The following is a 27,637-nucleotide window of genomic DNA, read 5'->3' on the forward strand; positions in this document are numbered from 1 at the left end:
ATGAAACACCTATTATCAGTTCCTCAGATTTGAACACCTAGACAGATGTATGTGCTCCCTTAAGGGAGAAGTACTGTGGCATGAGGAGTGTGGTGCGCCAAGCCTAATCTTCTATTCTGTGGATGTTGGTGCTCAGTTGCTAGTCTTGGTTGACTGGGCAGTCCCCATGTAGCTTTTGCTTAATGTCTGAATAATTGGAAGGAGAAGGACTTTGGTCTGTCGTTCTCCTTTTGTAACTTCCTCTTTTTGCACTTTATCTGAGATTACCAGTGAGTGTGATTTCAGATGAGAAACACTTAACAGTGAGTCAGGGAGATGAAATTTCACTGAGACGCGGAACACAGGAAGAGAAAATGTGTGAAAAATCACGTTGACGGGGTTGTCTTGGTAGCTAGTAAAGCAGAGAAAGGAAATTCCCGCACAGCAGGCTTTAATAAAATTGGCAGGCAGGAATGTCACACTGTGTGAGAATATTGGTGAGGAATCTAGGGATGGAGAGCAAGTAAAGGAATCATAAGGGCCTTCTTATACTGGACATTCTTTCTCTGCACCTAATTTACTCTAAATGAGTTTGCAGATGAGAATTGTTTTCCCATGAATTTGCATCAATAGATTTAAGAGCATGGATGTGCACATCCCAACACAAGGTGTCAACCAAATATTAAGCAGTATTATGGCTTATTAAAGATTTTCAACCCAAGGATAGTTTACGAAGAATGGACATTTATGTCTGTGTATAACAAGCAGTATATGGAAATTCAGATTCCCAGGGGAGATAAAACAAGACATGGTCATTATTTAACAAAAGGATTCACCATGTAATTCTATATAAGACAAACACACTCACACATTCTTTAAGGGCTTTAAAAATATCCTTTGATTTTCATGCAACTTTTCTGGACTTTTTATATCTACCACATAAAGCGAGCCTGTTACCAAGATAAATGTGGAAGTTCTATGTCCTTATTGCCTGGGTCACTTTACCAATGATCCACCACTTACGTATTCATTTTATTATATAAATTCTGTCTTAAATCTACTGATACAAATTCATGGGAAAACAATTCTTATCTGGAAACTCATTTAGGGTAAATTAGGTGCAGAGAAAGCATGTCCAGCATCAGAAGGCCCTTATGATCCCTTTACTTACTCTCCATCGCTAGATTCCTCACCAATATTCTCACACAGTCCGACATCCCTGCCTGCCAATTTCATTAAAGCCTGCTGTGCAGGAAACCTACCAGTGTGTAAGATTCTTGAGAGCAGACCATTGTCTGTTTTGTTCACGTGTGTATCACAAATGTTTAGAACACTCTATGGCACATAGTAGGTGCTTCATAAATATTTATTGAATAAATGAATGAATGATCTTGGGAGGTCCGGGAATGTTCACCTCACTTGATGAGTAAACCACCCAAGCCAAAGGTGGCAGCTAACCCAGAACTCCTCCACTTAACCCCCTTTATGTCAATGGCTCTCTTTGGAGTCACTGCCAGGTTTTGTGTGTAAGGAGGCATAATGCTCCCAGGGTAGGCTGCTGGGGACCAGGCCCTGGGACACACAGAGCATCCTGAAACACCAGAGACTGGCAGGGTCACACTGGGAATCACTTGTCTTCAATACATAAAATATTGGTGGGGATAGCAATTTTAACATTTGCCTTTTAGAAAATTCTGAGGAAGGCCCTTCCCAAGTTGAAGTTGGTGGCCTGGGAGATAGTCAGCAGCTTCCAGAGAGAGGGCGCAGCAACTTTTTCCTCCACCAAGTGTTTTTTAATTAGTAGTTGGCTCAGAAAAGGCAAAGCAGCAACTTCTGCTGGAGAGCCAAGGCTGAAATAAATTCTGCTGTTAGAAGTGGAAGGTCACTTTACAATGGGGTTGTCTATCACTCTGAACTTTCTGCACCTCCAGGGAAGGCCATGAGCTTAGGCACAAAGTGTGGATAAACGCCTCCTTTAGCTGATGATGTAGATTAAGAGAGGGGGAGAAAAGAGCCTACACCCTGTGCCCCCTTTTGCACTTGGTTGTGGTGGACAGGACAGGGAGGTGGTCAGCTCCTGCTGTTCTCAGTGGGCTCCCTCCAAGAGCAGTCCTTGTATTACCCACTTCACTGTTTTGTCCCCATCTCATTATCTGTTCTTGTTAAAATCTTTATTATTCATGGATGCAAAAAATCCCATCATTAAACCATCATAAATATTCATAACACTTTGCAATTGTGTGCATTTCATTTAGCCACTTGGCAAAACTTCTCTGAAGTACCAGAGTTTTAAGGAAATCTGGCTAATGAGAACAGAGCCCAGGAAATGCAGGATAGCTTTTCCACTTTATTTTACTTTAACCTGAAAACAAATGCAAAATATAAATAATAATTAAAAGAGAAAAACAGGGAAGGCGTTCACTCGCAATGAAGAGCCACGCATTCTTTGGCTTTGTCTTGATTGTGCTTTTGTGTCAAGCAGAAGATAAGGGTAAACACTGTGCTACAAGAGGGGGAGTCCTGAGGCTGCAATGCTAATGGATTTATCCAGGAGCCTACAAAGGCCAGATAAAGCCCCTGCTTTGGTTAACAGGGACCTCTCTTCTTATGTTCTATATAATTACTGGCATCAGGTTGGAGTTGAGATAAGCATGGTCCTTTTCTTGGACTTATTATAGCAGGCAGCTATGCCATTTTTAGTGTCTAAGAAAGAATTATATCCATCTCTTTCTCTTCTTCTAATCCAGTTTATCTAAACTGTGCACTCTCCCATCAGTGCTGAGAGCTTTTTCTCAGAGTAAAAGAGAACCCGGCAAACTTCCGCAGCAACCAAGTGGAATTGGAATAATGCGCCTTCCCACTACCACCCCCTCCCATCCAGGGCGCACAGATTTAAACCACCGAGACATCTTTTGTTTTGCACCACAAATTATTGCATTGAAACATTTTTTTTTCCAGCCTTAAAGATCATCCATGCTGAAAAGGAATTTTTAAACGGTATGAACTTGTGGAAGAAAATATTTATACCAATAGGAGTTGTTGCCCCTGGCCTGCACTCGTTTAGAACTCCTCCCTGCCATTACTGACAGCATTTATGCTTGATAATGAGTGGCCTTCCCTGCATAACGGCTAACAGGTGCTGGAAAATACTGGTAACAGTCAAGACTGCTCAGCAAGTTCTGATTTCCCTGAGGGTTTATGCCAAGTAGAAACAAGTTACCACCAATCCAAGCATTAGACTAGCTGATGTGTATATCACTTCGTTAGGAAATGTCACATGTTAATGGCAGAGCGCGCTAGGTTCCCAAGCAGAGGACCAATTAAGGAAAGTTCTCCTTGGTCTGCTCCTGTGGACTTAGGACTTAGAAAGGGTCCCTTTTTTTTTTCCACTATTGATCTTTGAGCTCATTTGTGGCAGTGTTTGGCATTCATCTTACCATTTGTTAGCCCTTTTCATTGACTCTCTAATCAGAATCTTACTTTTGTAACTCCTCCCTGTGCCAACTGAAATGAGATATCAGTAGGGATATTTATTTTATTTTGTATTCGATCCCATCAAATTAAAAAAAAAAAAAGTCTGAATCGTCAAGAAAATCAAGTGAACCATTTTATATAATTATTTTGTCAATTTAAATGTGACCTTTGAAATATGGCAAATGTCTTCAGTACGGTAATATATTGAAATTCAAAATCAGGTTCTGAAATTCTAGTAGTATTAATTACTCCCTCTGTGCTTTCATCACACTTTCTTCCCAGCCCTCTTATCCTATCATATTTGTTTAATAGACCATTGTGCTTGCAAAGAACTGTGATTCACACGGGGTAGCTCAAATAATGAGGGCTTATTTTAAGGACGCCTATGCTAATAACGGAGTCAGAATATTATGAAACTCTCAAAATACAAGTCAAATAATGACCAGGCATTACAGTAGCCAGAACTAGGTTGTTCTGGGCTTAAGGACACAGCTGTATGGAACTGCACAATCAAAGTTAGGGCTTTGCTAGAAGAAATGATACTAGATACATTCTGCATATCTGCTCTCTTTTGTTTATCTCCCTTCTGACTTATTCTGTTTCTATTACCTTTCAAGCAGGATATACTAACTGTCCTGGGTAATTACTGTATAACAAGTAATGGCAGAAATATTTCTTTCCTTGCCAGAATACATAAAGGACATTGACTAGCCTGAGTACTGGTTGCCTCTGGGTCAGGTGCCCACTTTCTGTCCAATCAGTCATCAGTATGATGACTTGGCATATTACATGGCAGCCCAGTGAATGTCTCCTTTCTTTCTTAGAAGGGACTATGGCCTCACAAGCTTCCTCACTGATGTGTGCAGCCCCATAATGACTGGGAGCTTTACCCGGGTGGAGCCAAGTCTCCTTTTAAAAATATCCATAGTTTTGAGCATGAGTTCTGGCATATAGTAGATGCTCCATAAATTGTGACTAAATGAATAAGCATATCTTTATATTCTTCTTTCCTAGGGCTAGTTTTGGGTGAAGTGAAGTAACTTGCAGTATGCTTGTGATTTGATGTCACTTACTTGTCAACAGCAGGAAATTGAAGAGGATACTGGATTCTAAGACATGATGTATTTCACTTTCCCTCTGCCTTTTTCAGAAAAAAATTTTTACCTTGATCTATGAGAATCAAGCCATTGTAGTAAAGTCAGCAAGTCAATGTGATATGACATGAAGGCCAAACCGTATTTTAAGATGAGAAACTTGCTATAACTCCAGTCATTCTCTCTCATACCCCGGAGTCACTCTTCCCAAGAAACTAGAATAAAACCCTGCTAGTTACTACAGAAACAAGCAGTTCTGAAGACTATAAATTTGTATTCTGGTTTCAAGAGTGGGGTCAGAGTTTATTTCTTTAGAGAGAAGTCTGGAGAACCTCCCTCTGAATGAGAACTTCCTCTAAACTGAACTTCTCAAGGCCATGGACAGACATCAGGGATGATGGGGTCTATGGGAAGGCATAGGTCAGCATTGCCTGCCCCCCACCACAGGAATTGTAGGCACACAGTGTCACTATGTTTCAGTCCCTTACATAAATTTCCCAGTGGGATTGTCCCCAAATGAAAACTGCACCAAGACTCTGTGACCACAGTGAGCAGTGTAGACACGCCGCACCAAGAACAGATTTGTGTTGGACAAAGGCCTATCCCTACCAGGACTGGCTCTCATTACATAGTCATCATTTTCACGTGTTCCTGCCTGTCCATTCACAAACTTGATCAGGGCAGAGGATGGGTTTAGAAGCAGGGGAAATGTTGTAGTGATTACAAAATCAACCTTCCTTTTTGCAGATCTCCCACTAAAAATTAAATCTCAATTCCTTCGGTGTAGGGTCTTTCCACATTTCTGGAAAGAAAAACTCTCTTGTGTTTGGGTGGCTGCTTCTGGGAGATTGTGTATACCCGTTGTGTACAATAATGAGGGGTCCTGATGACAATTACTTTTGCTTCCTTCTATGTAATCTTTTTGGCTTCTCAGAGCATTCTGGGGAGTCAGTATCTGTGGAACCCACTGTTTCTCTCTCCTCTCAATGGAGTTGTGAAAGTTGGGATCAGAGCACTAGGGTGTGTTTTTGTCTGCTGTGAACAGCTTAGCAAAGGAACCTGGCATCCTCAGTAGATAGAGTAGGTAATAAGTCTTGTGGGCAAACTCAATGATAAAAGGAAGGGGGAAAAAGCAGGACTAAGAGATGAGGACAGCCAAACTGATTTCAGCTAAAACTGATTCTGCTTGCTAATGAATCCACCAGCTAGTACTGAATTCTTGATACTCTCCTCACTTCTCAAATCAAGTTAAAAAAATTGATTCCATGCCAGTTACAAGAGGCAGAGCTGTCACTTACGAGGGAGATTAACTTGCTTTGTTGAATACTGACAGGGACCAGAGAAGGACAGGATCCACAGAGAATGCAGGGCACTCTAATTTGTGGTAACCTCACAACCTGAACTAGTAGTAAATTGAGGGTTTGTAATTTGTGCTAACATCCAGTCCAGACTAAGGTAAGCCTAGAGAGTGAATTTAAGGAAGCCCTAAACCTATAGGATTTTGTGTCATCTTTGTGAATCCAAGTGCCCAGACTGGGGTCAGAGCTTTAAAGGTGCAGATCCTAGTCCTTTTTTTTTTTTTCTGATACATACTAATAATAATAATTGTATATGTTTATTAGGGTATATCCTAGTTCTCCTGCTCAGAGTCTGCACACTCTCACATTTAACCAGGTAGACCCATTAAGAAAGCTTGGGGCTCAAATATTGGCACAATGATGACTGCCCTGCCTCCAAATATTGGAGAATCCTGTAGGTGCGAAAGTCAGCTGAGTCAAGGAGAAAACACCGAGGATCCAAAATGCCAAGTGATGTTCCCTGCCAGAGTAGATGGTTTTCTGTTTCCTGCTGGGGCTCTGGGAAATTCTCAGTGTGGTCAGATATGTGAATACCACAGTACCCGGCTGGCCACCCCTGGTGTGATTTCTTTTAACCACCACACTTTTGCCCTATGGCTTCAAGTATTATCACACTGGTGTTTAAATGTGCCTAAAGTGACCCTCAGTGTCCTTTCAAATACCACACTGCTTAGCACAGACAATGCCAAGGGAAAAAGGCTGTGGATTCATCAAATTAGAGAAAATACTAAAAAGTGTGTGACTGTATGTATGCGAAGCAGGGGAAACTGCTTTTAAAAAGTAACAGTATGGCCGGGTGTGGTGTCTCACGCCTGTAATCCCAGCACTTTGGGAGGCCAAGGTGGGTGGATCGCCTGAGGTTAGGAGTTCGAGGCCAGCCTGGCCAACATGGGGAAACCCCATCTCTACTAAAAATAAAAAAACTACCTGGGCGTGGTGGCGGGCACCTGTAATCCCAGCTACTTGGGAGGCTGAGGCAGGAGAATTGCTTGAACCCAGGAGACGGAGGTTGCAGTGAGCTGACACGGTGCCACTGCACTCCAGCCTTGGAGACAGAGTGAGACTCTGTCTCAAAAAAAAAAAAAAAAGGTAACAATACGAATTATTGTTCTTTTCAATTCTTCTTAATTTTCACAGATTAAGTTTGACTATGCACAGAAGGAGGAAGACACCTTAGGAAATTATAGAAGACCATTACATTTGAAAAGTTCACTTTTATGATAAAGCCACAAGACTCACAAGAAACATTTGGAAGTTGCCTAGTGCCCCTCTCCCAATTACATTGCATTTGAAACTTCCTAAAGGGATAACACGTCATTTGTTTTTCCTTCAGCTGGAGCTCTTAACTTCTTAGGAAATAAGAGTAACGAACCAGGGGCCTCTGTCCAAAGCCTGGATCAACTTGACTCTCGTTCTTTTTTCCTGGGCTACCTGAGTTAAGTTGCTTTCTTCTCCCTGTTTCTCCAGGAAAAAAATGATGACAATCCTCCTTTCCAGTTAATTCTTTCCAAGCTTGTTGGAAAGAGCCATTAGTTTATGTTTTATTCTTTATGCCTGTAAGATCTTGGGATGAAATACTCTTGATAAACCACAAAGCCTATTACTATTTTAAGTACCTGCATCTTCCAAGAGAAGGAACACGCTGGCTCCCTGCAGGAGAAATAAATGGAGTCAGCTTTCTGGCTGGCACACTGTCTTTAAGAAAAAAAGAAAAAAGACACAGATCGTCTTGTTCTGTCTAGTGAAGAAAATGTGTTCAGATTTAGTAAAGCCGAGCACACATTTCAGAGGAGTTACTCGTTCCATACTCTCTGCTACACAAATCATGGTGCGGAGCGGGGGTTGTTTTGTTTCAGTGTGGTTATTTTTTGGTCCAGAAGAACAAGCTCTGAACACAAAATGGAGAGGATACCAGGGTGGTGATAAAATGCGCCTTTTAGGATGTATGTGGGAGGAAACATGTTCTTTCTCTTATTTTAGCGTCTTGTTTCATGGGTGTGAAGGAAAGAAAATGGCTTTGGCTACCTGCATTTCAAATCGTATGTGTGGTCTGAGGGAGCACCTGGCTTCCTAATTTTTCACAGATTAAGTTTGACTATGCACAGAAGGAGGAAGACTTGTAAGAAAACAGCATGCAAAAATATTTTGTTCTCTTTTCCCATTGTAATCTCTCTTCAAGACTTTTTTTTGTCCCTCCCTTTGTTTTCTTGTCAAGATTGACAAGCATCCATGTGTTACCAAGTGACATAAAGTTCTTGCTTGAATAATCATGACTAAAATCCAGGGTATTTTAAAGCGCGTTATTGACTTGGAGAGCCACCCATTAGATTGAATTCTTCTGAATTAACAAAGACTGACAGCCTCAGTGAGGTACGTTTACCCTAAACGGTCGGGGCCTCCCAGGTTCCTACCGTAGCCCTGGTGCTGGCCTCTTCTTCCCAGGGTTGTCATGATGAGGGTTATGGAGCTAGAAAGGGTTTTCTCATTAATATTACAGAAAACTACATGTTTAGGAATTAAACTCTGGATCAAAAAAAGCAGATGACAAGAAGAGAAACTGAAACTTATTTTTATTTAAAGTGGGTAGCACTGCCTCGTTGACCTGCCATCAGCATGAACACCAACTAATGCCATCCTGGGAGTGAGATGGCAGAACTCATGGGACACTTAGAGAGAAAGACGGGGCCATATTTAATGAAAAGTAGTGAAATCATGTTTTACTCTCAGCATGTACTGAGGCTCTTGGGAAGGGAGTGTGACAATCTCTGAAGAAAATTGTTGAAAGGGTCATTATGTTGGAATATGCTGAACATGAGGCCTTTACTCCTTTTTCTTTCTCCAGTGCTGAGTGGCTCCAGAAACTCTGTATAAAAGGGCTTAGAAACTGCATTCTGTTTGGAAAGGAGGAGGGGGAAAGGGAACTTACCTGGAAGCTGTATTTCTCAGCAAGCCCACTGTTTTTAATTAGATACTATTTGTTTAAAGAGTGGCTTGGCTAATCACCTCCCTCAAACCAAATGAACCCTTGGTGAAGCCCTTGACTAATTCCTTGGGCAATGCAATTTCCTTTTTTTTTTTTAATCTTATGCATTTATCATCTGTATAAAACAAAGACGCGCAATTGATACAAATGTGCTGCTCACAGAGTCCAGCAGTTACAACTCCATTTTAAAAATAGACCCTCATATGTATTTAACCACTGAATGACTTAATATAGCAGAATGTATCAAAATAAAAACTGATGGAGAATATTGGCCAGATTAATTATTTCTAATAATTTTCAGAAATACTTGTTTTCCAAAGGGAATGTGCAAAAATCATAATGCTTTTCATAGCATTTTTTGCCACTGCTTTCCTGAAGGATAATTATCAGCAGAATACAAAACTAATCTTTGCAAACAATCTCTAAGAAATTGTTTTGCAAACAATTCTCAAGAAACTGCTAGAATGGTCAGTGAGCAATTCATCAGGATTATACTGAACTTTTAAAATGACACCTAGATTATACACATTCCTATAAGACATTCAGGTACATACATGTGTGTTTTAGTCACCACATGCATGGACATCTGGATTCCAACATTTTCCCTGTGATTCTTTTTATGTAACACCTTAGATTACTTGAACATTCCAAATGCTTTGTTACCAGATTAGGTGTGTTCGTGCAGCCCTGCTCATTGTCCCATCTCTGGTCCAGTCAGCTTTCCATTAGAGTGTGCAACAATTTGCATCTTCTGGATTTTATCCCATTTCCCTCATCTGTGTGTGGGTGTGTGTCCAGCCTTCCCGCTCGATGAGGTTCTAGACATCTCACAGTTAGGTGTAGATACAGTCTCAGTTTCAGGAGCAGCTACCTGATTATTCTGTAAAGCAGAATCTGAAATTGTCATCTACTCCTCACTTCCCCTACTTCCTTAGGGGAAGAAATGTGTGATTTCTCTGGACCAACACACCCAAAATTTGCTTCAGTGACATTCAGATGGTGCGATGGGTTTTCACATTTCTACAGTAGCCTCTGTGGCTAACATGAACATTTACGCCATGCATTTCTCCACTCTCTTAAAGCCTACAATGCTTTTAACTCAAGTGCTCTATTTTCTAAGAAGTCCCTAACCCCATCTTGACTATTTTAAATGTAATTTCCTTTAACTCAATTTTACTAATCTATAATCCCCAACTTTTTCCCATTCACGTATGTTTTTTAAAAAAGTATTTACCTCTCCTATTATATGTATAATATAAATGCTTGAATTTTATTTCTTCTCTACAAATCACTATCATGTCATGCTTACACGTAACGTCTGCCTTATGTTGTAAGCTTTGGAAGTACAGACTGTAAACATTAACTTTATTTTGCACAGCACTGAGCACAATGTCATGATCACTTAAATGCTTTTGATGATGATGGTGAAGATGATAATGATAACGTAATGCTGTTCTGGTTTGAAAATGTCATATAAGTAGTCCAGTACATATTTTTTAATGTGAGTTGTTTCTCATTCTATAAAGCTGTCATTCTTCATTAACAAAAAAAGGTTACAGTAAGTTATAATTAGTGTTTAGTGCCCTGTCAAATAATTAAGTATAATAAAAAGCTTTCAATGAGTTTAATGTTAACATGGGGTAATTAAAGCCAAGTCTTGAAATGCATTAGGTGTCTATTATGTCAGATATTTGATGGTTTTTTCTTCTACAGATGAAATTGTCAAATTGTGCTTATAGCAATGTCATCATCAAAGACAAAAACACTCACATCACACAGATGTAAAATGGGCTTTGCAGTGCCCCAAAAGGGTAGAATTGAGAAAATCAAACAAATCTCTTATACAACCTTGTTATTCACAGATAAGGAAACTGAGTCCCAAAAATATTGTGTGACTTGCCTAAGGTCACACAGTAGTAAGTTAATTATTCCTTGATTGTGAGAATTGAGGCTTTGGGCAGTACTGAAGTGATTATTATTACTGTTATTGTTTCTTTTCTTCTTCCAGTATATTTGCTGGGAAAATGCTTATTTGGTCTTTTTCTTGACGGGGTGAATAAACTACGTGCAAAGTAACAGAATATAATTTGTATTTAGCTCCTGTTGTATTTAACAGTCGTTTTAGGATGCAGGGCTTGTCATAGTGCCTATTTTAAGGCTCAAATACAGAGACTAGGCTGAAATCTCACTATTCTCTCATCAGAATAACTGGAATGAGCCCAGATACTTGGCCATTTCTAACTCTGCATTCTTTGAGCTTCCCAGGCCTTCCCTTGTGCATGTTGCATTATCTTTTCTGTCCACAAAGATTTTGAAAAATCAGCAGAGTACAAGTAGCCCCTGAAATGAAGGCGTCATTCAAGGAACAAAGAAGTAGAAGGAGGGATCCAATTAAAATGATGAAAATCTTTAATTTTTATTTAGGTATACTTGTACGGACACGTGTATATACAAATACAGATCGTATGGGTTTGTTTGTGTGTGGGTATTTTTTTTTTTTTTTTTTTTACATTTTCTTTAACGTTTATATAATGTCAGCATTTCAAAACAGCACTCGATGAGTAAGTGCAAAGGAACTGCAAAGCAGGGCAGTACAAGCACAGGACCACACGGAGCTGGACTTCACACCCAGACGCACACACAATGAGTGGCTTCAATGGGGTGTCAAGAGTAAGCATGGAAAGCGGATTTTGACTCATGGGTAACCTCCGACATGCCAGCATCTATTAAACTGTACACACAATGGGAGCAAGCCCATTGTAGGGAGATTTGTCTCACATCCTAGCAGCCCTGGGGCCAATGCATGGGAAAAACTCAGTGATGCCAAACCAGACACAGACCTGACCATTCACGGCTCTGAAGGGAAATAAAATGTGGGAGGAAGGCAAGAGACAAAAAAATAAACTAAACATATAAAGTAAAAGGGGGGTGGTGTAGGCAAACAGGGGTGTTGGTGGAGGTGGTTTTCAAAAGAAAAGTCAGTGACCACAACTCTGAGAGCAATGAATGGAAAGGAGGAGTTGAAAACTGTTTTTCTAATTATTTGAAACTAATACAAATGGCTGCTGCCGTTGCTAAGGCACCGGAGAAAAACAGAGTCCCTGAAAATCCACAGGTACTGTGTGACTCTTCCTTTCACAACGACACGGAGAGGGAAACAGCCCCATTGAACCTTCCTACACTGATTGGTTTGCAACCATTTCCATGAGCGAGCTGCACATGATATCGATAAAGACTCTTCCTGGGAAAAAATAAAACAGTCCATGAAAACAATCACACACAGAAAACCAAACCAAACCAAAGTACAGAACCATTTCTAAATTCCCTATCCTTTTCAAACCAACATGCTGGTGGAGAAGGGAGGGTGGGCCACAGGGCTCCAACATCAGACCTTGAAAACACTGAGGACAAAATATTGATCAAAAAAGTCATGTTGTTCCAGGTCCCGAGATGATGGAGTCATAAGATTGGGTGGGCAATGGCCACACATGAGTCCTGTATGGAGCAGTGTCTCAGCCACTTGTGACTCTTGTTTTCAGCCACGGTACACATTGGATGTTTCAAAGCCTCAATGCATGTTTTGTATCCTGAAAGTCTATTGTTCTCACTTACAAAAGACATAAGAATCAAATTAATACTTTATTATCAAACACTATATACAACAGAGGTTGCTAATAATACAGAATTTAAAGAACGCAGTTTTTTTTTTTTTTTTTTTTTAATGTTTTACTTTTCTTTCCTCTGCCACCCAAGAAAGTACAGTACAAAACAATAGTCTAAACTAACACGAACTGTTACCTGGTCTATTAAAGGATACACGGTATCCACTAAACAGACAGATCCTTATTTCCCTGCTTCATGTTGCAAAGCCCTTGGCAACCAGGGGCAAAGGTCACTGGGGTTTGACTAACTGGGGCTGAGTGGCAGCTATGACTGCCCTTCAGACTTTTGAGTTGTTTTTGAAATTAAAAGCATCTACAAAGTTGCATCAACATCCTCCTAAGCCCCCAGAGGATTGTAACAACACCACAAAAGGCCACCAACACTTTTTAAACAAAATGAAAACTGTCTGACACCAATCATCTTGAAAACTCCATGGCAAGTGCATTAGCTATGATTATGTCACTTATAAGTAGAGAAGCATACTGTCTACTGGTGTGGATAGTCTTGCTATTTTCTTTATACTTAATTTGCAGTGGCAGAATGGTGAAGTAAAGGGGTCGAATTTCACTGTGAAAAAATGAAAGACAATGGCAGAGAGGGCCATGAGTAATTATTTCACCATTTGTTAGAGACAAATGCTAGGAAAACCACAGAAGTCACCATTTCTAAATTGAATTTAGCACTACTAACGTAGTTATGACTAACTGGAATCATTACAGAATCATTTGATCTCCTTGTGGTTATAGAACATGCAGTATTATTTTGGTTGTACTGATTCATTTTAGAAGGTATCTTTCTCCCCCTACCCAAATCCCACTGGACCAACAAGCCTGTAACTATTAATTATTTTTAAAAAAGTATTTCTGAATATTACTGAGAGTACTAAGTATATAAATAGTTAAAGGAAAAAGGAATTGAATGCCGTGAACTGTTGTTTCAGTGAAATGGTGGCTGCCTTCTGTGATAAGACTCTGCCACTCCAGAGGAGTTCCTGATGTCAGGGGGGAATAGGATTGATTGTATCTGTGAGGCTGGCAACCCCACGCACATGGTTCCATGTGAGAACAGATTCGGCAGTGACATCCACTCCAAATGGATCAGGTAAGCCCAGATTACATTTCAACATGTGTACAACTCTCCAGGGTGCAATACATTTACAGCTGCCTTTCATTCACATACTTTTCTAATTCAGAACTACTCACAATTCTAAGCAAATTCCCATTCACGAAGTCTGTCCATAACGTGACCTTCTCTTTTTTTTTTTTTTTTTTACATATACATCTTAAAAAACAAAGATATAAAAAATTCTTATTTTGCTGGAATGCTTTCAATTTTTCACATTTTACATGATCATCACATTTCTTACTTTGAAAGGCATGGTTTCTGTTGACATGTCGTGCAATAGCCAAAAAAAAAAAAGGTTGGATTCCTTTTCCATTGGTCTAACACTTTTCCCTGTCTAGGCTTTGGATTTTGAAGTTCATGACAGCCCCACCACCAGTAGAAACCCCGAGGCTTGCATTTCCTGGTAATCGACTGGAAATGTCCCCTGTTGGCCATGCTAAGATTCCTTCAACAGGGTCATCCTGCATTTATTCTCCTTCTGCCCCACCCCCACAATGAAACAAGATAGCCCCCATATTTCTAAATGTATCAAGGGATACCACTTTTTCTCACAAGTTTAAATAGGACAAGCATATATACTCACTCTCAGCATAAAGTATATCTAAATAATGTATTTTCTATTCTAGTGGATTTTTAAAAAAATATTTTGTTAAAGTCTTTGGGACTCCATCTTGTTTATCTCCCACAGATAAACACATGTTCCCCCTATGCTTTAGGCTGTGCCAGAAAGGGAAAGAATATAAAATCAACACTTGAATTTTTTTACTCCAAACGTTGGAATTTTATTTCCAAATTTCCCTTTAGCCCTCCCAAGTCGTGCTGACTGACTCTCCTGGTGACAGGGGTTTGTGTCCGAGCCCCTGCAGTCATGGAGTGTGGAGCAAAACGTGGGTACTAGGGTGGGAGGCGGGGAAAGGCCACAGCACACTGGCGCTCCAGCAAAGCCAAATCATGTCTCCTCTGGCCACTGCGGTCCTCTCCTTGGTATACGTCATCCCCCAGAGGAGCATCCAAAGCTATTCCACTATGCACTCATCAACCCTGGCTTGTCAGCCTTAGGGAAGGTCACTTTATTCATAAAAATGCCTCTTTGAGTTTCTAAAAAAAAAAAAAAGTTGTAGCACCATGGTGATCTGTATTCAAAGAAAAAATATCTGGTGTGCACTGCCCAGTCACCAAAAAAATTAGAGGCACTCACACATACACACCCCCAGCAAACCTGTAGTTTTCTGTTTTCACACCTGCTCTGTATTAGCATTCCACACCCAACCTGCCTCCTAGAAAAAAAAAAAAAAGGCTTCTTTTAGAGAGCACAAGTTTTGCTGTCAAGAATGCTTTAAGACAGTCACATTTTAAAAAACCCAGTGTCTCAACCTTTTAGAAGCCAGTTCATTTATACACTCCTATAGGAAATGGTGTAATATTATATCTATTCTTAATACCTCCCCTCTGGACCTGACATGGTGACATGATGCCCTGCACGATCATCTTACAGTTCTGAATGAGAAGGCATAAATATTGTATAGGAGAGCAAAACCCTCCCGGGCCTAGCCAGCGCTGGCTGCATCTGCCACTACTCTTCCTTGTCCATAGACCGCTGACACAGTGTGCTAACAGAGGTGAGTTCTTAGAGGAGAATGCACAGGAGCTGACGAACCACTGGTGTCACTACGACAATTTGGCATTTTCATCTGGAGTCCATTTAATTTGGGAGGGGCGAGAGAAGTCAGGGGCCAGGGCTGGGGGTGGGGTGGGGTGAGGGAGGCAGGAACAAGTTTAGGCCCCCAGCCCCAAGTTGTTGCTTAGAATTCAGGCTGAAAGAAAGAAAACAAAAATCTGACATCTGCCAAAACCCAATAACAAGTCCCTTCTTAGGATGAGCAGTTAGGTGGATCTCTGGTGTTCCAAGACCCTGATGTTTTCTGTGACAAGTGACGGGAGGAGACTGTGCTATAATGTCAAAAGCATCGCCAGGAGGAACAGTAGGATTGCCAAAAGGCGGCTGGGTATCCTTGGTGTTTGTGCCGCGTTCTCGCCGCGGGATGGCTCGGCTGACTCATGTACGGTGTCATCTGTTCAAATAGAAAGCACACATTCCAATGAGATTTCACATCCTTAATAACTCTCTTGCAGTAGCCTGCTGTTAACAGACCTCGCCACCCTCTGCAAAGTAGGGTAATGAACCTTGTGCCACCATTGACTTTCATGTCTGCATAATCACTCATTATTTACAGCAAACAAAGAAGAAGCAAAGAAAATTGGACTTTCTCAGCAATATTAATACTTTCCTTAAAAATTGAAGGGAAAAATTATGCATACACGTAAACTTTGGCAAGTGAGCTGCTTTGGTTAGCCAGCAGTCAGATATGCCTTGCACAAATTTCAGATATCTGAATGTACCTTTGAAACCTAAGATGTCACAAGCAGGCAACTGACATGTTGGTGGGGGTGGGGCAGAATGCACTGCCCATTTCCCTTCTTTTAGCTGTTTCATAGGATTAGTGTAGATTGCCTGGTTGTTGGATGCCTAGACGAATTTTCAAACATGAAAAACTAAATGCCAAAACAACAGCATTTTGGATAAACTATACATCATGCCTAGTAAACTTCAATAAACCTATGCCCACTAGTTTGCCTATAATTAGGTGTCAATTATGGTGCTATCTCTATTACAAACCCTGTATTTCTAAGATTAAATTACTTGAACTTGACTATTTTTATTTTTATCGGGCTGAAGCTTGGCACATAAATTATCAGCGTGGATGCAAATTTTCCTCTAAATAAAATGGATTAAGTGAGTTAAGCTTCTTTTATTTAGCTATAAAGTGTTCTATGAGGCTGCCTCTGACTTTGGATAGCCTTCCTGATCTGCATGATTAACAGGCTTAACTTCAAAATGGGAACTCTGCAGCAATTAGTACCAAAGAGAGGTTGGAGGCTTGCCTAGGAGCCATGCTCTGCTCCAGGGCTGCCTGTCTTCTTCTTTCCACCTGTCTAACATGCTTTTCTTTACTGTTAATTAAATTAAATTAATCAATGTTTTTGAGAGGTAAGGTCTTGCTCTGTTGTGCAGACTGGAGTGCAGTGGCCCAATCACAGCTCGCTGGAGTCTTGACCTCCCGGGCTCAAGCAATCCTCCTGCCTCAACCTCCCAAGTAGCTGGGACTCCAGGTGTGAACCACCATGCCTGGCTAATTTAAAACATTTTTAGAGAGACAGGGTTTTGCTTTGCCTCCCGGGCTGGTCTCAAACTCTTAGCCTCAACCAACCTCCTCCCCTGGCCTCCCAAAGCATTGGGATTATAGACAGGAGTCACCATACCTGGCCACTTGTGCTTTTAGACTAAGGATCTCTGAATAACACATTCTGAGGGCCAATAGTGAGTCCCTGTGCAAATTTTATCTCAGCATCAGGGTAACTTCCTGTAGGTGTTCAGCAGTTGCCATCTGGGAATTGCTCAAGGGTCAGAGAGAATGGTAACAAGGCTCTAGTGGTTGTTCACAATTATATTGACCTCAAAGGATAATCCCTAAATACCCCGGATGGGGCCACCTCAAACCCCTCAACGGGTTAACTAACCATTATTTTAAACTCATTTATATTTTCCTACCACACGTGTCACAGTAAGGGTGCTTTTAGTTCACTGGGTAGAATCACACTCCCTAACATTTGTCCTAAAGTAACCACTTTTCAGGTTCACAGGCTGACTTCTGCTTCAGATATGCTCGTTTGGGATGTTTCTGTCCATCACATCCATTCCCAATGAGAAAGGTCTTCTTAGTGTTGAGTCTCCTGCCCTGGAGTGCTCTTATCATTTTAGCCTTCCCTCGAATAAAAGCTGTTGCATCCCCTTGTCAAATTTGCTCCCTTTTCCTGGACCTTAGTGAATCTACATGGAGTGATTTTAGCCTAGGAGACTAGAAAAGGTTAGGAAGCAAGATGGTAAGATAAATGGATGCAGAAAAAATATATATAAAGTCCTCCACAATGTGGCCAAATACCTTCAGACTCTCCTCTATTCTCTGCTCTTTTTCAGCCTTGCAAGTGTATTAATTAAATCTGTAGTTAACAGGAAGTAGAAGTAAAGGCCCTTAATAGCCCTGAAATTAAAATCCAAATCACTTTCTTAAGAGCACCAATATGTTGTCAATCAAAACAATGGAGCACTTCAGGCTTAATTGTGAAATAACCATAAACCCTGAGGATTCCAGAGTTCATTTCATAATATCACATATTTAAATACCTGAAATTGCATCAGCTATTGGATTCCTCTCTATCTTATTTTTACTAGCATATTACCCAATCCTTCTCCTTGTATAGTTTACAAGTGTACTGTTAAAGGTACCCAGCTAGCACTTAGATCTTCGGTGTGAACCCCTTCACCACCACCCTTGCCCCTTCTATGTACACAGTGAGGGCTATCCATTATTCCAGGTCTACTCAGCACAAGACACAGGGAATAGGTCTTACAGGGTAATGGAGAGAAAGGCTTTTGTTTTTCATCTAAGTGCAGTATGAGGCTAAGTGGGCCTTTCAGTCCTTTTATCATATACAATCTTTGGAATTAACCTTTTATAAGCACCCAGCGAATATATATCTTCCTGCCCCACAAAAGGAAAGTCAGTCCCATTAGGGCATCAGGATCCTTCTCTTCTTCCTGCAACACGCTGTTCCTCATTTGGGATTCCACAAAGCATCCTTTGATTAAAACAGGTTCCCAGTGTTGGGAAATTCTACAGCCCCCAAAAGTGAAATGAGAAACTGGCTGTCATTTGGGCAAATCTGAGCAATTTCAGAATTCTAAGGAGGAATTCATAGGCAAAATCTATCCCAATGAAAAGTACACCTAAATATGAGAGAATTTCTAACACTTGTAACATGGGCTTGAGAGAAGAAAATGTTCCTCTTCAGAAGCTAAATCAAGTTTTGCCTCTTGGCTACAGGATTCCACAACATGGGGGTTTCAATGGTTAATGGAGAGAACACTAACAATATTTTGGAGCATGTTATGTGGCATATGTCTGCCCTGAGATCATCCTGCATCCCTGATGATAGGAAACTGGCAGGCAGAGTGTGCAAGCAAACAAAAAAGACAAATACATTCCAAAGACAGGTGAATTAGTACACATCGCTGAGATCATGCAGTGGAATCCTTTCAGACTTGCTGGGTTCATAAAGACTGGGTCTACACCTGGAGCTAGGGGAAGGCAAATACCCTTTCATTCAGTGGTTTGACACAGTGGGGAAAAATTGCAAGTCTGACGGGACTTTCTCTCTCTTCTTAGAGACAGAATCTTGCTCTGTCACCCAGGATGGAGTGCAGTGGCATGATCATAGCTCACTGTAGCCTCGAACTCCTGGGCTTAAGCAATCCTCCCACCTCAGTCTCCCAAGTAGCTGAGACTATAGGCACACACACCACTTCTTTTTTTTTTTGGAAAGACAAGGTCTCACAGTGTTGTCCAGGTTGGTCTCAAACTCTCAGCCTCAAGCAATCCACCCATCTCAGCCTCTCAAATTGCTGAGATTATAGGTGTGAGGCACAGTGCTTCACTCCTTATTGTTTTCTTATTGCCAGGAATTGTGGCTCAACCTTGTCTCACTTTGTTAGTGAAGTTGCTCACCAGCAAGCCCTTAAAACATAGCTCTGACTGACTCAAAGAGCTTTTCCTGCATGTACACCTACGCTCTACTCCCCAGTGCACGTTTGCACACACTGAACTACATTCTGCCAAACTTTTGCAAACTTCCAGCAGTTATATGTCCGTCAATTTGGGGCCATTGTGCATTTTAAATGTTCAGTGAAAAAAAAACATTGTTTCCCCAAAGACAGTGACATATGTTCATGCACGAAGGCATCTTAATATCTTGCATTGTATCGTTAGTGGAATTCAAAGGTAATTTTCCTAACGGCAGGATGGTCCTCCATGTGCCTCTTCATTACCAGAGAAAAATACGCAATCTGTTAGGTATCTAAGCAGCCTTCTATGCTGTAGACAGGCAGTAGAGATTCCCTGGGGAAAAAAAAACCATGGGAAAGATATGCCTACATTATGTACAATGTGTATCAATAGATCATAATCCTGGGTAATTTTTGTTTAGAACATGCTGCTCATTCTTCTTGTGGCTTCTTAACAAAGCCAAGAGACTTAAGTCCTCTTTATGAACATACCTCTAGCAATGGTAAGAGACTACTACTTTGATACTAATATTGGAATAGGAGTCAGAAGATCTGAGTATTAAACCTGGATCTATCTAATCAGCAATGTGGCACAGGTGAGTCTCCTCAGTCACAGAAGGAAGAGTGTAGACTCTGGGATTGTTGAGGGAGATACTGAGTAACTTGCAGATCCTCTGATGGCCCAAGTCCCCAATTGTGAGGACTCTGGTACCTTAAGAAGCCAAAGTCATGGCTCCAGATTTCCAGGACACAATTAAAAAGTCTTCATGTCAGCATTCATTCCTTAAAACTTTCTAAAGCAGCTAACTGATCCCTGGGGAGCCACTAAGACCTCGGAGAGCTCATTGTACACACCTCTCATTTGCGCTCTGGGTGAGATGCCTGCCTTAGAAAAACAAGAATGCTTCAGGGAAAAAACTCTAACTCTTTCTGTCAGTTATAACGGGCAAGCTATTGTATGTCCTGAGGCACAGCATTTACTCAGGGTAAGTTTCCCTAAGGCTCATTGACTGTGCAGTCCTGGTTACAACATTGGAGGAAAAAGTGGACCTCAATGCCTGTTAGTTTCTAGGACCATAAGGAAGAGAAATTTCTACTACAAAAAGAAAAAAAAAAAAAAAATCTCCATTTACATAAGGGGGCTCAAATCTCTCCATGAAGAGGAAAACATTTTATTGCCCTTAAGCTTTGAGATGATCAAGGGAGATGGGTAAGGAAACCAGTGAAGATCTGGAGCAGGTAGGGGAGAAGAGGACACCACAGAGGAAGGGAACACACAGGGCCTCCAGGCACACTCCTCCATAAGCACTTGGCAGAGGGCGACCACACCTCCCAGTGAATCTAGTTTCATTAAATGGCCAGACTGAATTGATAACCAAATGAATAGTTTACATGTTCTCATTATCCATAGTATGCGACAGACTAAATGCCTCAATGAGTGCTTTGATGGGTTTTATTTTTCTTTAGTTATGGGAAACATTAGGAGTGTGGAAGTCAATAGTAGAAAAATTTTATTTATCCTTAAAACTTATTTTGCCTCGGTAATCAAGGATCACATTTGGCTCAACAGGCTACTGGTACATTTGTGGCAGCAAGAGATGTGTGAATTTGTGGTGGCAATGTGATTATACTTCTCTAGACCAATTACTATTGACAATAGCTAAAATAATATTTAAATAAAATAAAGTTCCTTAGGTCAGTTCAATGATGCATGTAAATTTCTAGAGAAAACTAAATATGTTGAATTCGTTTCTATTTTATGCAATAGTCTTATTACTTTTATCTATAGATTTGGACATAAAAAATAAAATTTTATGAACATATACAATAGAAATGTTTTGTGTCTTATATGAAAACAGAACCTTTAATATTCACAGTGATTCACCAGCATGCTCTGAGGATATGGTAAAAGGCAGTGAGATTTTAGCATTCTGATGGGGCTTCTATATTAGGATACTGCATTAGCTCAAACCCATTCCAAAAAAGAAAAGTTTTATTTTATCTAACATGCATTACACAAAGATACTGGAGGAATGAGGTAGAATATAAGTCATATTAGCATCGCTAGCAATGAGCAAAAGCAGAACAACAACTATACCATGCAAACATGCAGAGAGGAAGAAAGGAAAAAAATACTGAAGCACCAGAGAAATAGATGCATTTGTTAAAAGAGATTCTCTAAGCATACTAACCTGCTGGTTCTAATGAATTTTCTACTTTGTCGTTAACATCGAAAACACGATCATGAACACCTATAGTTTTCATACAGCTATCTATAACAAAAATAGAGATAACAGCCAAATATGTTAGTGAAGACACCCTTAAACTCCCATTTCTTTCTTTTTTCTTTCTCTCCTTTTTTTCTTTTTTTATGTAAAGATTGTTTTGCAATCAATGGCATGTTCTAAATGCCAATATTGTTCCCATTTGCTCTGCATGTACAACAGTCTAAGAAACAACAAGTTAGCAACTGCTGTGTACTTAAGTAAAAGCATCATGAAGAATGAGAAAAAATATGATGAAAACTAAAATATGAATGTTGATATACAAAACAGATACCACACAAGATTTAACAGTAAAAAAAGTTTTACCGCTGTGAACCAGACCACACAATAAAGCATGCGCAGTGAAGCCACCCTCTGAAGCTCATTCTAGTGAACTTACTTGTCGGTCTCACAAAGACTTTGAGCTTTAGACAGGACCTTCTTCCATTATCTGGGATTGCAGAGGCTGTGGATAACACAGAGAGAGAGCAGGAGAGAAAGAAGAGAACAACAACACATTACTCTTCATTTTCACATACACATGATGGACAATAAATTCTTTCCTGATTTGGACAACAGGAACTTTCTCTAATTCTTCCCCCAAATTAAAACAAACAGTACTTTTCAGGTCTCACTGCTACAGAAAGGCTACTTTCATATCCTGATCTTCTCTTTTCAATACAATAAAAGAATCATGCAAGAATCTGAGTAATCTGTGAAGAAATACTTTGGATTTTTATTTCAAAGGCTCTTCCATTTAACTTGATCTGTTATCAATTTTCTCTAAATTGAGAGGATAATGTGTGAGCCCTCTGGCTTTCACAGAGCTGCTCCTCCTCTGCTGCAGGAAAAGGGGCCCAACAGAGGCATGAGGTGAAAGTGCCGGCAAAATCCAATAACAGAGAGTTACAAGGCAGACTTAAACATGACCTATTTCTGCTCGGGAAAGCAGAGCTTTGTCCGTCCTGAAAGCTTGTCTGTCAGTGCTTTTGCAGGTAATTCAATTAGAGGTTTTACTCAGAACTTGGCTCTGCATTCTATATGACTAACCCAAGCCCGGTAACTTCCATCATGCTATTATAAGTACAATATGCTATTGAGAAAGCACTATGTTGCAATGCTACATGTATTTTTTTTTTTAAAATTTGCCACAGAGAAGGATGGAATTAATAAAGTGGGCTTACCAAAACATGACAGCATGTTTCAAGTTATAAATCACTTGAGGAAGAAACTTTCTTCTCCTCTTCAAGATAATAAGACTGTAAACTTTCCCTACAGTTGAAAGATTATCTCCCCTCTGTACACACAGCAAAATGTCAAAGGAATTTCCAAGGGCAGTAAGGCCCTTCACAACCACATGTATTTACTAATGCATTCTAGAAATGAAAAAAATTACAGAAACGAGCGTCGCATACTTTCCTCCCTATGTGTTTGCTTCAAGTGGTTTCTTTGTTCAGAAAAAGCAGATGACATCCATCAAATCACACATGGCTTACAATTAGTTTGGCAATACCCAAAGTGACAAAGCGAGGGATCGGCATTTGGTGTGTCTTCTCTTTCCTTTATTTTTAAATTATTCCTCATGGGGAGCCCAGAACACAAAAATGCTTCTTTTGCAGGTAAGAGGATTCAATATACAAACTTGCAAACACATTTTATACAATCTCCTTATGTAATTCTAGATCCAAGTAACTCTCCTGGAGGAGAACTAAATTCACCAACTAAATAACGTCAAGTAGTATAGAGCCCCCAGTGTCCCTATTCAACACCTGTTGAAAACTACTTTAATTTTAAAACAAAAGTATAGAGAAAAAGTGTTTTTGGTCCTCCCTATCTCCCCTGGTTGCCCTGACAAGCAGTTAAGAAGTGCTAACAGCTGGCTTTGCTGTAGGCTTTCATTAAATCAAAGTCAGAAAAACTCCCTCTACTGACATTTACAGTAACTAGTGTGTTATTTAGGGCACAATATTTGCACTCTGCGGTTTGATCCAGGAAATGGTGTCCTTCCTGTGGACCTCAACTGCAAATGTGCATGTCGCAAATACAGTACACATAGGTGACTCCAATTCATTAGGAAAACCACGGGTTCTTGAGGGAGTATATGTCTTATTCATGAGAGTTAGTGTGAAAAAAGTGACACATGGATGTTCACACTGCTGTTCTATGAATTTCTGAGCTGAGATGAACTCACTTCAAGCCTCACGAACTTGATTTGCTACATGCAAATAACTGACTTTACAGATGATACTGCTAGATAAACATGGTGAAGACAAAATCAAATGCTTAATTGGTTTAGGGAGGAGCTTCTTGGATTTAGTACAGGTCTTTCAGATTTGTATATAGGAGAAATAAATCCAGGACATGAAAATTATTGTAGGGCACATGGGAATAACTAAAGAGCAAATGATAAGCCATCCAGGAAAAAACTGGAGAGTTCTCTCATGAGCTCTCAAGGAGGGACATAGTCTTAGCTAGTGGATGTGCTACATACTTCTGTAAATTAAAAATATCAAATGTATTTGTATTTATATGACACATAAAATAAAAACCTCTCTTCCCTAACAACCTGCCCCATTACTTCCTTATTTTCTATCACCAGAAAATGTGGCTGATGCCTTGTGATACTGTTTGACTATTATACTCTAATCCTTAGAAAAATTTATGAACAAGGAATATTAGCATACAATGTGATATGTGAGTACACAACACAGATTGCATGCCATGGATTGACTCTATCATCACTGCATCACTGGCCTGAGCTCAAGGAGTAAACTCCTAACCCTTCAAGACAACCTGAGAAGTGTGCCTTACTAGCTTAGTATAACTTGGGTTTCTTATTTAACACCTTGAATAACAAACAAAAAATCCAAAAAGATGAAAACTTTTTCCATATAGTATCAAAACTCTATTTTTTAAATGTAAGGTTTAATAAAGTGAGAGTGTGGTTTTCCTCTATGTTATGCTCAAGGTTCTTTCACCACATACTTCCTGACTGACAAAGGATACCTTTATACCAACTTAAATATACAGATGATTAATTTTTAGTACTATTTGAAGATATAAGTGCATTACTAATCACAATAAGCAAAAGGCAGAGGACTGAGCACTAAAAACAAAACATAACAGAGGAATTGAAACATATAATATTCCCACCACTAAACTTATAAAGAAAATCTCAGGATCAATTTATGAGCAATAGATAGAGCAGAGGATGGAAATGAGGGAGTAAAATCTTAAAATATGCCTTGTTTTTGTCAGGAGGTAGGTAGTATTAATCCTTAGGGCTCTAGAGATACATCACTTTGTCTTAGTTAAAAGCCAACTTTATGTTAGTTAAAAGCAAATATGTAAGCATTTTATACATAAATTATATACATAAATATATATAAATTTATATATATAAATTATATTCACTATATATAACTTCTTGTGCTGCTTTCCTTAGAAAATGAATAGTCGATGTTGAAAGTTGATAGTGAATAATTATAAAAATCCATTACATATTACTGCAGCTTCATCTACCATTTCAAATGCTTTTACAATGCCTACTATGGGCTGGGTGCAGTGGTTCATGCCTACAATCCTAACACTGTGGGAGGCCAAGGTGGATGGATCACTTAAGGCCAGGAGATCGAGACCAGCCTGGCCAACTTGGCAAAATCCTGTCTCTATTAAAAATGCAAAAATTAGCCGGGCATGGGGGCACACACTTGTAATCCCAGCTACTCGGGAGGCTGAGGCATGAGAATTGCTTGAGTCCAGGAGGTGGAGGTTGCAGTGAGCCGAGATTGAGCTACTGTACTCCAGCCCAGCAACAGAGCTAGACTCTGTATCAAAAATAAATAAATAAAATAAAATGCCTACTATGTATCAGCTTCTTTATTAGGTGCTGTGCATGTGAAGAGATATAAGATTTCAAACTGTCCCTGCCCTTGTGTTGTGCTTCTTCAAGCTGGGACATAAATATGAACCACAGTTTAGGGTACCTGGACGGATCCATGTGACAACTGAGGTTCACATGAAGAGCCAGCGCAGCTCTGGGCAGGAAGCAAGAGTGTGTACCAGACATGTTTATCAGAGGCTTCACAGGTCCTCCAGAAGCTAACCAGCAGCAACTGGGACAGAAGACATTTTATCCCTAAATTTCCAAATCGGAGCTTTGGCAACCAAAAAGAGGCAGTGACTTGCAAACAGGTGAAAAAAATCTAGATCTGAAATCTTCCTCTAAAGATACACGGATTTTCTAATAGGATTTTTCAACATAAAATGAGAAATGTCTTAAACAGCCGCCGCATAATCCAAATTCACCTCCATTTACTCAGTTTACTCCTTAAAGTGTATACTGGAGTCAGGAAGCTGGGAATAGGGATATGGGGACAATTAAAACAAGCATAATCATTCCATTCCATTATCTTAATAGCAACTTTATAAATCAATCCATAGAGTCCCTTCCCCTGAATGAGCTGCAAAGTACCAATCAAAACCTTATAACACATAATGAAATACAAGCCGGAGACTCTCTGGTTCTCTGTGTTGAGAGTACCTCGCTAATAAGGCCGTGAGGGCCTCTTACTTTTACTCTGTTCCACGACCTCAGACAGGGGCTCTAACTTTAGCCTTCCCAAAAATCTTGGTCTCCTGGGGCTCAGGTGAGCGTGACTCAGCACTTAGCCAATTTGGTATAGAAAAGTGACCATATTCAGTGCCCCAAATCAGCACTTCTAAAAGTTATAATTAGCAATGCAAATATATGTAACATTCACACCACAATTCATCATAGGTCTATCCTTCAGACAGAGTAGAGAACACATCCCTTCAGGTACTGCCATGATGCTTGTGGCAGGCAGCTTCTGACATGGCTCCCAGTGATCCCCAACTTCCTGTAGGCAGGCCTTTGTATAATCCCCTTCCCTTGAGAGGGGGCTGAACCTATTAACTTGCTTCTAATGAGCAGAATACTGCAAAAGTGATGGGTTGTCACTCTGATTATGTTACAAAAGACTGTGCCTTACGTCTAGCGAACACTCTGTCTTTTGCTCATGAAACAAGGTACCATATTGTGAGATTTCCAATGGAGAGGACCATGTAGCAAGAAACTAAGGGAGACTTCCAGCCAAGAGGTGCAAGGAACTGATGTCATAGTTCAACAACCCACAAGGAACTGAATCGGCTAACAATCGGGTGAGTGAGCTGGAAAGTGAATCCTTCTCGCTGAGCCTTGAGATGACTGTTGCCTTAGGAGAAACCCAAAGGATCCAGCTATGCTGCCCCTGGATTCCTGGTCCACGGAAACTGTGGAATAATAAATGTTTTAGCCACAAAATTTGGGGGTAATTTTTTCATCAAGAGCTGATACAATGCTGTACACTAACAAATCTGTGTAATTAAAGGCTTCAAGCCAACTTCAGACTGAAGGACTAAGACACTCTGGCATGCTCTGCTAATGGCCAGCATGCCCTTGCTCCCACAGAGCTGCACACTCCTGATTCTGCAACTGGATCCCTTACTAGTTTACATTTCAAGCTACTGTTACAAGTCCACTTAAAATATGCCTTGAAGAAAGGTAATTATAAGCTGCTGTTGAAGAAATACGACAAGACGTATCAATTTAAATGTTCTCACTCCAGCATTTAAAAAGTGTCTTTCATTTTCCTTCCTATGCAGCTTAGTTTGCTTTTGCTAAGGCAGCCAACCTGTGCTGTTCTTTGCAATTACATGATGTCTCATTTTAACTCTGAACTGCTGGGGAAACCAAAATGAGTGGATACAAAATGTGAACACAAATCTTAAGGAGAATGCCTTTCTTCAAATAGGAGAAATAGAATGCAAAGGTAGTCTTTAAAAATACCTGAAAGGATTTTAAAATAAGTTAAAACTTCTCTTACTATAAAAAGAAAAAACTCCTATTAGTTATCTTCTACACAGGCCATCAAGTTAAATACAAAGATTATGAAACTTCAAACAACTCAAAAGTTCCCTGATCATTAAGGTAACAACCATTCTTCTTTACGAAGTAC

At 40.1% G+C, this 27,637-nt stretch overlaps 1 protein-coding gene across 1 annotated transcript in view; it reads right to left on the bottom strand.

The window, feature by feature from the left end:
* Positions 1-11,274: 11,274 nt before the first annotated feature.
* Positions 11,275-27,637, bottom strand: part of EFNA5 (ephrin A5) — a 292,990-nt gene continuing 276,627 nt past the window's right edge. The window contains exons 3-5 of the mRNA XM_025388984.1: positions 22,021-22,086; positions 21,549-21,629; positions 11,275-15,748 (exon numbers count right to left, since the gene is read on the bottom strand). Of these exons, the coding sequence (XP_025244769.1) occupies positions 15,627-15,748; positions 21,549-21,629; positions 22,021-22,086 (269 nt within the window). The 3' untranslated portion in view covers positions 11,275-15,626. The remainder of the gene's footprint in view (positions 15,749-21,548; positions 21,630-22,020; positions 22,087-27,637) is intronic.

Source organism: Theropithecus gelada, chromosome 6, assembly GCF_003255815.1.
Source record: "Theropithecus gelada isolate Dixy chromosome 6, Tgel_1.0, whole genome shotgun sequence".
NCBI lineage: Eukaryota > Metazoa > Chordata > Mammalia > Primates > Cercopithecidae > Theropithecus > Theropithecus gelada.